Source organism: Lepeophtheirus salmonis, chromosome 2 (assembly GCF_016086655.4).
Source record: "Lepeophtheirus salmonis chromosome 2, UVic_Lsal_1.4, whole genome shotgun sequence".
Taxonomy (NCBI): Eukaryota; Metazoa; Arthropoda; class Copepoda; order Siphonostomatoida; family Caligidae; genus Lepeophtheirus; species Lepeophtheirus salmonis.
Window position 1 is genome coordinate 33,743,160 of NC_052132.2, and position 11,601 is coordinate 33,754,760.

General features: G+C 30.2%; 2 protein-coding genes across 2 annotated transcripts; both read left to right on the forward strand.

The window, feature by feature from the left end:
* The first annotated feature begins 1,340 nt into the window (after positions 1 to 1,340).
* Positions 1,341 to 9,547, forward strand: LOC121113599 (uncharacterized). The gene is made up of 28 exons (XM_040707425.2): positions 1,341 to 1,461; positions 1,520 to 1,688; positions 4,172 to 4,270; positions 4,350 to 4,445; positions 4,508 to 4,603; positions 4,668 to 4,784; positions 4,838 to 4,954; positions 5,012 to 5,110; positions 5,179 to 5,274; positions 5,331 to 5,429; positions 5,507 to 5,617; positions 5,672 to 5,938; positions 6,008 to 6,103; positions 6,157 to 6,255; positions 6,602 to 6,712; positions 6,773 to 7,003; positions 7,056 to 7,151; positions 7,208 to 7,303; positions 7,372 to 7,485; positions 7,552 to 7,665; positions 7,728 to 7,865; positions 8,305 to 8,400; positions 8,463 to 8,558; positions 8,626 to 8,739; positions 8,797 to 8,913; positions 8,964 to 9,125; positions 9,183 to 9,278; positions 9,348 to 9,547. The coding sequence occupies exons 2-28, from the start codon at positions 1,682 to 1,684 to the stop codon at positions 9,461 to 9,463; spliced, it is 3,096 nt and encodes a 1,031-aa protein (XP_040563359.2). The 5' UTR covers positions 1,341 to 1,461; positions 1,520 to 1,681; the 3' UTR covers positions 9,464 to 9,547.
* Positions 9,548 to 9,684: 137 nt separating this feature from the next.
* Positions 9,685 to 11,131, forward strand: LOC121113598 (uncharacterized). Its single transcript, XM_040707424.2, is given in 8 exon segments — positions 9,685 to 9,741; positions 9,812 to 9,955; positions 10,012 to 10,107; positions 10,163 to 10,372; positions 10,439 to 10,555; positions 10,616 to 10,665; positions 10,667 to 10,742; positions 10,804 to 11,131. Coding segments are annotated over 6 exon segments (765 nt in total). The 5' UTR covers positions 9,685 to 9,741; positions 9,812 to 9,955; positions 10,012 to 10,046; the 3' UTR covers positions 11,055 to 11,131.
* Positions 11,132 to 11,601: the final 470 nt, after the last annotated feature.

Sequence of the window (11,601 nt, forward strand, 5' to 3'; positions counted from 1 at the left end):
CATTTTGACAGCATATAAAATGTTTATCTCTCTAGACACCCAAAGGGAAATCGTGGTTCTAATGTTTATAGAGGTAAAGACAATGGGGAAAGCACCATCTCAATCCAAGGGCAAAAATCTGTGACAATTTTTCTTATTTTGAATATTCTTTTGATTTTTTTTCTCCAATAAGAAGGATTTGGCTAATACTTCTCTTAATTCATCGTTAAAAAATAGGATACGTATTGATTCACTTAGATAAAAACATATAAACTCGAATTATGGACTAAATTCGTCAGGTGTTAATATAAATGGATTTCAAAAATGTTGTATATGGAATATAAAATTGAAGGTGTTTACTTTAGAAAATCATAAATAAGCTTATCTTATGAATAAGGAGAGTTTTGAATCAGTAAATATTTACAGCCAACAATAGGAAATAAAAAAATGTAACAAAATTGTAATTGATTTTCTTCCTTCAGGCTCCACGATGTGGCACAATGATAGGCGCCGGTTATAGGGGGAGTCCATAAGCTTTCAAGTCGGCAGACACATTGACGAAGTTTCGCCCTTTCTTTTTTCAAATGGCCTACTTTTTCATATAAAAAAAAATAACCAGTAGATATTTTTAATAAATGATTTTGATTATTTCATCGTCAATCCTTACTTATTTTAATGGTATTTTTATATAAACTATGGATGTATATCTAATTGAATGACTATTTTCAGAAAACTTTATTTTTTCTAGGGACATTTCTTCTATAGAAAAGGTCAATTCTAAATTTTTAAGTATTTCTTTTTCGATGCTCGTAATTTTTATTCAAAATTCTACAGAGAGTGGGGCCCCAATCAAGAGCAAGGGCTGCAGCCATTTTACACCATGCCCCTAAAAAAACGCTCTTAACTAAGGATAGATTTTTTTTTGCCTGAGGCCCTGCTGAAGCACAAACTGTTCCTCCACAGAGGATACCAAGGGTTATTTTGAAGAGTCTTTTACTTTTTTGATGTTTTCCAACACATCACTAGTATTGAATTTTCAAAGGAATGTACAAAAATCCTTTAGAAGGATTTTATAATTTATTTATGTCCGAAATTTTATTTTGCGTGTATTTATTCCTGTAGAAAATTGACAAATGAAAAAAAGTTTATGATATTTAGGTTATTCCAACACTCAGCTCACTATTTTCATTCACATTGACAAAAGGTATTATTTATAAAATAAATTCCTTCCTCAAAAATAAATATTAAATATTCAAAAGTAAATATAATTATGATGGAATTTTTTGATTACACATGGATCTAAATACATCTGAAACATATATTTAAAAACTATAAATAATACTTTATTAACCACACACTTTACAAAATGATTGTCACTTCAACACGGATTTTACAAAGAGGATGTGTTGCATGTTTAATTCGAAAAATGTCACTGCAACAAGGAACATCAAAGCTGCCGTAATATATCTTGAAACTGTATACGTAAGCTTACATATATTTAGTGAAAAATAGCTTGAAAACGAGCAATATTTACCATCAGCATATATGGAATCATCTGGTTGATGCTCTAGATATCCAACTCACAAGATGATCCTACAAACTTTGAAAATCTTGATGAAACTTTACCAGACAGTAGTTTACTCTAATGAGTGTTGGAGTAACCTAGCCAGAGGATTAAGAGAAAACGGTCTCGAAAGTTTTTATGATGGGTAACGTAACAATCATTTTTAAATTCAATCAATAATTGGTTATAGTTCATGAACAGTGTTCAGGGACATTTCCAAAACAAATGATTTTTTTCCAAAAAAGTTAATTTTCTGTGAGTAACTATAAATTTTTAAAATTTTTGGTCAAAAAAATTAATATTTGAAATTTTTTTCACAAAAATTTAATTTTTGGTAAAAAATGTAGATTTTTCAAATTTTTTCACAAAAAAGTTAATTTTTAGTAAAAAATGTGGATTTTTCAAAAAAAATTTCCAAAAATTAATAATTGAAATTTTGTGTTAATTACAGTGCATTTTTTAAATTTTATTCCTAAATTTTTTTTCAAAATTTTTTAATTTTTTCCCTAATTTTTTAACTAGAAAAAACAAATCCAAAAACAGTTTATATATATAGTCCTACGGACGCCCTGGTGGGCTAGCTCACTAATCAGAAGGAAGTTCCATCAAATCTTAAAAGTGTCAAATGCTTTTCAAATAAATTATACAACTTTATTTTAAAATTTCTAAATTAAAACTCTGCATTATTTTAAACAAGATATCGAACAATACTATTGATTAGTAAATGAAGACATACATTAGTTTTTTAAAATTTTTGATACATTTATGAAAAAGATCCAGAAGGATAATTAATGATTGTAAAATCCGGAAAAGAGAAAATTATATTGAATTTTTTTACTTTGTACATATACACACAATCCATTTTTAAATAAACATATTTAAGGCAATTATAGGCTTTGTATTCAAATTAAGGGGATGAGTTAAGATACCCAAGAGTTTTAGTTATAGTTTAAAACCATTATAATATCTAAAAGACTTATATATAATCCCTGATATGGTCTTTCAATAAAATTAACCAATTTCTCATTATTTCATTGTGATAAGCAATTTTGTCTACTTTGAAAGTGCACCAGTTGTAAACATACAATTAAGTTTGAAAAAAATTATTTCTAGATTGCTGTTATGTTGACTGGTCCTGCATATATAAAAATACATTAAATTGTAACATTTCTTTTACGACGATTATCATTCTGTATCTTGGATAATATAAATTGTTAAAAAATATAAAATTTCTAGAATATGTCCAAATAAAAAATGATTAAAAAAAAAAGGAAAAATTCATTGTGTGTCAAGCTTCATATAAACTCTAACGTAAGTTGTTGAAGTACGTATTTACATACATACTTACCTAGTATATGAATAAATTTCAGCTAAAAGACTTGTGAACAAATTTGAAGGCAAATATGGCGCTATTTTGATCAAAAACATTTTTCCTCTTAATATTCGGTATTTCTTGACTGATGGAATACTGACTCTACCAAAATTCCCGACAATTGCTTTAGGCAAAAGTAAATTTCATGTTACAAGTGATTCTTGCGATACAAAATTATTCTCATTTTTAAAAATTTTTTTATTAGTTTGCAAAGATGATGAAATTGGAGGTACGTCAAAAGCTTGTAAGTGTTTCTCAAGACTTAAAGTTTATATTTAAAGAAATGATGTCGCTTAGAGAGCATAAAAACAGGGGCGTCAGCTGAATTATATATATATATATTGGTTTTTGTCAAAAATTAATTTTTTTGGAAAAAAAAATCCACAGCTATTATCAAAAAATTTCAAAAATCCACAAGTATTACCAAAAATTTCAAAAATTTGCGACTGTTAAAAATATATAACCTTTTTTTGAAAAAAAAAAAAAAAAGTGACAAAATCTACTGCTACTGTCAAAAAATTAAATTTATTTGAAAGAAAAGTTTCAAAAATCCATAGCAGTACACAAAAAAATGAATATTTGGAGAAAAAATTTAAAATATTAAATTTTCTAGAAAAAACCAAAAATTCCTTTTTTGGGGTGGTACTGCAGTCCCGGATGGCCTCCTCTGCGGACGCCCCTAAAATTTATTTGTACAACAAAAAATTTCCTTGTTCTATGAATAATTGTGCTGATAAATGATCACATTAGGGTTCTTTTGACAGGTATGAATATAGGTATTTTCAATGCAAATGATTTTTTCTTAGAAGGGATGTACAGACAAAACTTCAATTTGATGGTAATTCTCAATTTGAGTATCTAAGTAAGTACCAAATGTTTAGTTGTGTATCTGGGTAAGTATATCTGTCTGTTTATATTTTCCTATTAAAATCTTAATCATTTTTGTAAAACTTATGTATATGATAATCAATTTATCATAATTTGATCTCATCAGAAGGTACCAACAAAATAAAATGTTGTAAAAAATATATACATGAATGTTAACTATTATTTAAGACTTTAAGTGTAAAATGTATTAAACTATTTTAGTGTTATTCTTGCAGGTCTAAGGGATTCAGTTAAAATAATTATTATGCCTAATCCTACTTGTAACATATGTGGTAATTATTGGATGTTTCTCGTTGGCACTTAATTTTCTAATTTTTAATCTATTACCTTTCTCTTTTTCAAACATAATATTGATTTTAACTTTTTAGATATTTGTAATGATGAATATGGTTTTAGATCCTGTTTCACTCGAAATTGTGGAGATTATAAAATTGCAACAAGATGTCCTAGAACTTGCCAGCGATGCAGTGAGTAACAATCTTTTCAAAAACAAATTTGCGGAAAACGGGTGTTAATTCTTATTGCATTTCTTTTGTACATACACAGGGTGCCAAGATGATCAATACGCTCATTGCCAAGATTCTTCACAATGTTACATAGAATCTTTTAGGAATAGATGTAGGAAAACTTGCAAAGTTTGTGGTAATCTAAATAAAAAGTTAGTTTTCTGTAAACGTACACCAAAAATATTTAATATGTCTTAGCCTGCCAAGATTTGTTGGAAGATTGTCCCTCGCAAAAACATCAATGTCATAATAGAAAAATTTCCAATGAATGCCCTCGAACGTGTAACAAGTGTGGTCAGTTATTTCAGAATTATCATCTTAATTAATCTAAGATTAATATGATTTTAATTTAAAACAGGACCTGATTGCGTTGATATATTATCCAAGGAACAATGTGATAGATTTAAAGATTACAGAGACTGTGAGAGAAATGGATTTGTACAAGCATTTTGTGCAGCAACTTGTAAAACTTGCAGTAAGCTCAGTTTTATTTTCATTTTACGGTATTATATTTCATATATCTAATAGAACAAACATGCAATGATGTTTTGAATCCACATACTTGTCAGAGATATAAAAATGAAGGACGGTGTCAAAATAATGACTATGTTCGAAACTTCTGCTTCAAGACTTGTGATCTTTGTGGTTTGTGAAGATTTTTTTTATTTGAAAGATTTCCTTAATAATTATTGAGCACTGTAGGTGATGTTGATTGTAAGGATTTGGATACTAATTGTGATATAAATTTCTGCTTTAATGAACATCATCAAAAGCGTTGTCGCAAAACATGCAAGCTATGTGGTAAATATATGCAGATTAATTATGTAATTATCGTATTCTTCCATGATCAATTGCATTCATTCTATTAGATTGTAAGGATCTTATTCCAAATTGTTTTTCAACACCAGAGAAATGTGCCTGTGAAAAGTTCCGAGAGAAATGTCAATTAACTTGCAAAACATGTGGTGAATATTAATTACGTATATATTTTACATCAATTTTCGAAATTTTATATCTGTAGAATGTCGTGATAAATCCCCTGAATATTGTAGAGGATCTCAAATATCTTGTACTCGACCAGACACCCATGAAAAATGTGCAAAAACCTGTCACTCGTGTGGTATTGCATGAATAAAACTATTTTAATTTTGAAACCTTTTATTAAATTTGCCTTTCTTTTTTTTTTTTCAATTTCAGAAACACATTGTATTGATCTCTTACCCGAAACATTTTGTCTTCGAAATAAAAATATGTGTTTTACAAATAAATACATGCAAAGTCACTGTGCCTATACTTGCGGCTCCTGTAGTACGTTTTTTGGCCCATTTTTTGATTTGATATTTTTACATTTAATAACTTCAGCTTCCAGATGCCAGGATCTTTGGGACAGCAAAGCTTGTATAGGTGTTAAAAAGCAAGGTAAATGCAATCAATATATCGGAAAAACATATTGTCGGAGATATTGTAACCAGTGTGAGACGTCAACTACTACTACGACGACCACGCCCACTACTACCCCAGCACTAGGAATTGAGTGTAATGAAAAAAGCTATTGTGTAAATATTCGAAAAGATAATTGCGGTAACCCAAGAATATCCGAAAATTGTCCTAAAAAATGTGGATATTGTGGTAAGAAAAATTAAACCTACTTATACAAATGTATATTTGTGATCCCTTTTCACTTTCCAATCATCCCAGGATGTGAAGATCAAAGCTACAATTGCATAGACAAAGAGGATCAATGTTTTGACAATAATTTTAGAAACAATTGTCCTCAGACATGCCAAACTTGCTGTAAGTTAAATAATATATAATATATACTACTTTATTTATTCATTTGATTACAGATTGTAATGATATTGATAATTATTATTGCTCAACGGTTTCGTATGATTGCTCAAAATTGGAAGTTAGACAAAAATGTCCACTCACGTGTGGAGTCTGTAGTATGTTGATAACTATATAGATATATGAGGTGTGTTAAAAAAGTAAGGATACCTTCCAAATTTTGCGGGATTGTAACATTTGCAAACTCAACTTTTTTTATTTTAGTTTACTAGACATATGTTTACTGTTTTATAGTTTGTTATTGTGAGGCATAATGGTTATAAGTACTTTGCCACTCAGCAACAAACTATACATATGATTTAGTTGAAGCTGTAAATATATGTTTGTGGTGAGAGAAACAACAAGCATACCAACTGTTCGTTGCCTACAAAATTTGAAAAGTCCCCACTCTTTTGAACACAGCTCGTTTTTTCATGAATTTGATATTAATACATTGCAATTTAGAAAAACGCTGCATGGATGTATATGATAAAGATACTTGCAGACAAATTATTGCTATTTATAGCTGCAACAATCAGTATGTAAAAGATTTTTGTGGATTATCTTGCGGCTGCAGTAAGTAGAAACATAATTTCCTCACTAGTTTCTAACATACTGACTATATCTTATTCTTAGAACCTCGTTGTAAAGATTACATCAAAAGTAGTCATTGCAAGCTGTTCATCCTGAAAAACCCAGGATGCTGTTCTAACACTTATATCAAGAGTATATGTAGGGAAACGTGTAAGGCATGCGAGGATCCAGAAGAAATTTGCGAGGATAAAAAAAGCCCAGATTTCTGTAGGAGTGAAGACTGTGTTAAACCTGAAGTGCTCAAGCTTTGCCAAAAGACTTGTGAAGCTTGTGGTATGTTAAGTTTATTCATTATATTATATTTACTACAAACAAACTTGCATAGATTGTTATGACACCAAAAAGGATTGTAACGAGAACAAAAAAGAGTGCATTAAATTGTCCTACCGTAAACAATGTCCTCAAACATGCCAGGTTTGCAGTAAGTTTAAAAAAAAATCAATTATTCAGCATAAGGAATTATAATTTAATGATTAGATTGCGAGGATAAGGACTCGTCTTGTAGAGGCCAACCCCATAAATGTAATGAGTTGTCTATGAGGAAAAAGTGTCCAGTTACATGCGGAATTTGCAGTAAGACTATTTTCTTTTCCTCTAAAGAGAATTAATTACCTAGAAACACTTTGTTTGAATATTTTCAGGTAAATCCTGCTTTGATGTTATTAATCAAGGATTGTGTAGCTATTTGATACGGAAAAATTCGTGTCAGAATGATTATGTTAGAACAGTCTGTAGAAAGTCTTGCCACATTTGTGGTAAGTATTTTGTTCTCTTTATAAATCTGTTAGATATAATTTCAAATGATGCATTTCTATGAATAGATGAAGTCTGTAAAGATTTCATCCCTGAATATGTATGTAGATACTTCCAAACAGTCACTCATGCGGATGAATATCTTCTTAAAGTCTGTAAAAAGACTTTTGGTGGATGTAAAGGTATTTCCTTATTAGGGTTATAATCTGTTATTTGTACTAATTATTGAGTTAATTGGAAAAAGAGACAACGACCACGACCACCACCACAACAACAAAACCTATCATCGTATGCAAGGATGAATATCCATACTCTTATTGTCAGCAACAACTTAGCTGTCCTGATAAATACAACTATTGTGCAAAAACGTGCCAAACTTGTGGTAAGTATATACTATTGTTGTATCGGATCTCCATCCAGGACTAATATGCGTCCCGTCCAACGTAGTCTCAAGTACTGTCTCTTCCCTATTTTGTATCCTAGAAAAACGTTCCTTGTTTTTAAGTTCCCATTAAAATCCCTAACTTTATTTAGAATTATTGTAAGCTATCATACAAATAACTTACTTAAAACTTTAAGTATCTTTGAAACACGTGAATATGTCCACATTATTCTTAATTAAGGCCTCAACTAGGCTTATTAAAATTATATTAGAAGATTAACTTATGATGAAAACACTGGTCAATGATTTTTTTTGAGGTCAAATGTGGAAGTTTTCTTAGAATTTAGGATTGAACGTCAAAATTTTGGAACCGATACATAACAAATTATATTTAATGATTTTTTTTTGTCAAAAATATATTTTAAATTTTAAAAATTAGGATGTAGAGATACAAGACCAGATTGCAATGTTATTATTTCTCAGTGCACGGATCCAGAAGTTAGAAAAAATTGCAAAAGGACGTGTGAAATATGCAGTAAGTTTCTTTTGTTTTTTGAATACCAATTTTTTAAGCCAAGTCATTTAAAAAATTCACAGTATGTAAGGATGATCGAAAAGACTGTAGTAATTTGATCCATCAATGTCATATATCAAATATAGAATCTGAGTGTGCTAAAACTTGTAGGAAATGCAGTAAGTTTCACTTAAATTTATCTTTCCACAATCAAATCAATAATATTTTATTCATCCATAAAATAAGAACCCCATTGCAAAGATAATCTTGAGGCTGAGATTTGTGTGAATCTAAAAAGAAAATATTCGTGTCATAATACTTACATGATAAAATATTGCCCAGTTAGTTGTGGATCCTGTTGTAAGTAGAATTAAGGTGATAACTACATTCATAATGACTGTATCCATTTATTAAAAGATCCTGAATGTGTTGATATTCTTCCGAATAATACTTGTAAGCGTTTCAAACAACATCAAATGTGCCGGGACAAATATGTTGGAACCATGTGCAGGAAGACTTGCGATCTCTGTAGAGGTAAAACTGTATTATTTCATGATAAATGATAATTCAAAAGATGATTTTAGGTACTCCTCAAACAACGGAATCAGACAAACCAACATCCCGGCCTAGACCAATAACACCAGCTCCACCAACTGAATGTAATGATCATTCCCCAAATTGTGACATTAACAAATGTGGAAAGGAAAATGTGCACGTTGTTTGTGCAAAGACTTGCGGTATTTGTGGTAAGAAATAATTAAAGGTACATTTGATTCCAGTTAACTTTTAAAAATCATTTGAAGGATGCGCTGATAAAAGAAATGATTGTCTTCGTTACATGGAACATTGTTCAAACCCAACTTGGAGTAAACAATGCTCTAGAACATGTCAGATATGCGGTAATACAATTGAAAATAAATTAGTAAAAAGTTTACAGAAAAATAAATACATCAATTAATCATTTGCAGAATGTCGAGATGAAACACAAGATTGTCCATTAAGACAAAGTTATTGTCACGATGCCATAACAAAGGCTGAATGTGCATACACTTGTAAAATCTGTAAAGCCAGCTTGCAAAGATAACTTTGCCTCAAAGGTTTTGAACATTTTAAAAGACAATACGGATGCAGTGGATATTTTATGAGGACATATTGTAAACTAACTTGTCATTTATGCAGTGAGTATTGGCTTTGTTGCCGCAAAATACATTAAAGTAGTCTCAACTATATTCATAATTATAATAAAGAGCAAAATGTGAAGATATACAAACTCAACAACTGTGTAGAGATTAAAAGGCATTGGGAAATGTTCAAGCAGTTATGCAAAGATCTATTGTAGAAAGACCTGTGGTTTATGCAATGGTAAGAAAAGTGAAAACTAGCATATTTAAGCTTAACGATTTTTTTTTGTGTATTTTTGCTTTACCTGTAGATGTAACTCAGCCACCTGCACCAGCAACAAGACCACCTAAACCTCCAACAACTGTATGTAGAGATAATTCCAATCATTGTAATATACACAATTGTCCAAAAAAAGATGAATACAGAAATTGTCAAAAGACATGCGGTGTTTGTGGTAAGAAATAATTTAAACACTTTCGATCTGAATTAACTTTCAAAAATCATTCGTAGGATGCGCCGATAAAAGAAATGATTGTGCTCAACACATGGATCATTGTCCAAACCCAAATTGGAATTGTCAGTGCAAAAAAACGTGCCAAATATGCGGTAAAAGTATAAATGGAAAAAAAAAACAAAAAAAAAAACAATGATTTATTTGCAGAATGTCGAGATGAAGCAAGAGATTGTGCCTCAAGAACACGTTATTGTCATGATTCCAAAACAAGGGCTGAATGCGCAAAAACTTGTAGGATATGTAAGCCAGCTTGCAAAGATAACTTTGCCTCAAAGGTTTGTGAAGATTTTAAAAGACAATACGGATGCAGTGGATATTTTATGAGGACATATTGTAAACTAACTTGTCAAGTATGCAGTGAGTATTGGCTTTGTTCTAAAATACATCAAAGTAGTCTCAACTATATTCATAATTATAATATAGGAGCAAAATGTGAAGATATACTCTCTCAACAACTGTGTGAGAGATATAAAAGGCATGGGAAATGTTCAAGCAGTTATGCAAAGATCTATTGTAGAAAGACCTGTAATTTCTGCGATGGTATTGAAATGCAATTTTTTCACATAACATAAAAACATTAATTCGTTATCTTTTTAATAGATGGTGGAGGAGGAAAGGATTGCCAAGACAAATGGAGTTATTCAATTTGCAAAAAAAGAGCATAAATGTGGTAATTGTTCGAAACCTAAAGTTCAAACTAATTGCAAGAAAACATGTGGTCTTTGTAGTAAGACAATAGATTTTTATCCTTAACTTTTTCTGAGTTAACATTGAACGTCTTATTTTAGGATGTCATGATATTTGGAATTTGTGGAAATGTTCGAGTTATAAGAAACAAGGTTATTGCAATAGTAATTATCAAGTTAAATATTGGTGTAGAGCAACTTGCAAGTGTTGTAATAGTCACGACGATGATGATAGCATAGACGATGATGATAACTATGACGAAAGCTCGGACGATGATGATAGCTCGGACGATAGTGATAGCTCGGACGATAGTGATAGTTCTGACGATGATGATAGCTCTGACGATGATTAAATTCTAGTTATATAAATTCCCAATCTAATTAATTTTCCCAGAAATAAACTTTCTTTAAAAAAACCGACTCTAATAACACAATTTATTCATTTCGGAGATATATTTCGGACAATTCCAAATGTAAACTCCTGCAATAGTTCATTAATAGATACCTCTTCATTGTAATTACATTATTTAGATCAAAATATGTTTATGATATACATCAGAGAGCACTATATAGAGTACATCTCGTGACGACTATTTTTCATATATTGAGACTTTATGCAGACAAACCTTACTTTATTAATATATATTTATTAGGTACATTCAGAGTACGATCTTGAATTTTTTCATTTTTCCTGACGGCTTTTAAGAACCGTCTATTCCTCTAACCGTTTTCCAGATATATTTTATAAGTTTGGTGCTTCTCTGAAATTACACTTTCAAATTTGTCCCATAACTTTCATAGCATGTATTGTTTTAAAGTGGACCTCAATCTTTATCAACTCTCTTAATGGTTCATCTACTTTTATTAATTTTGACAAAAAAAAATTAATAATGATAATTG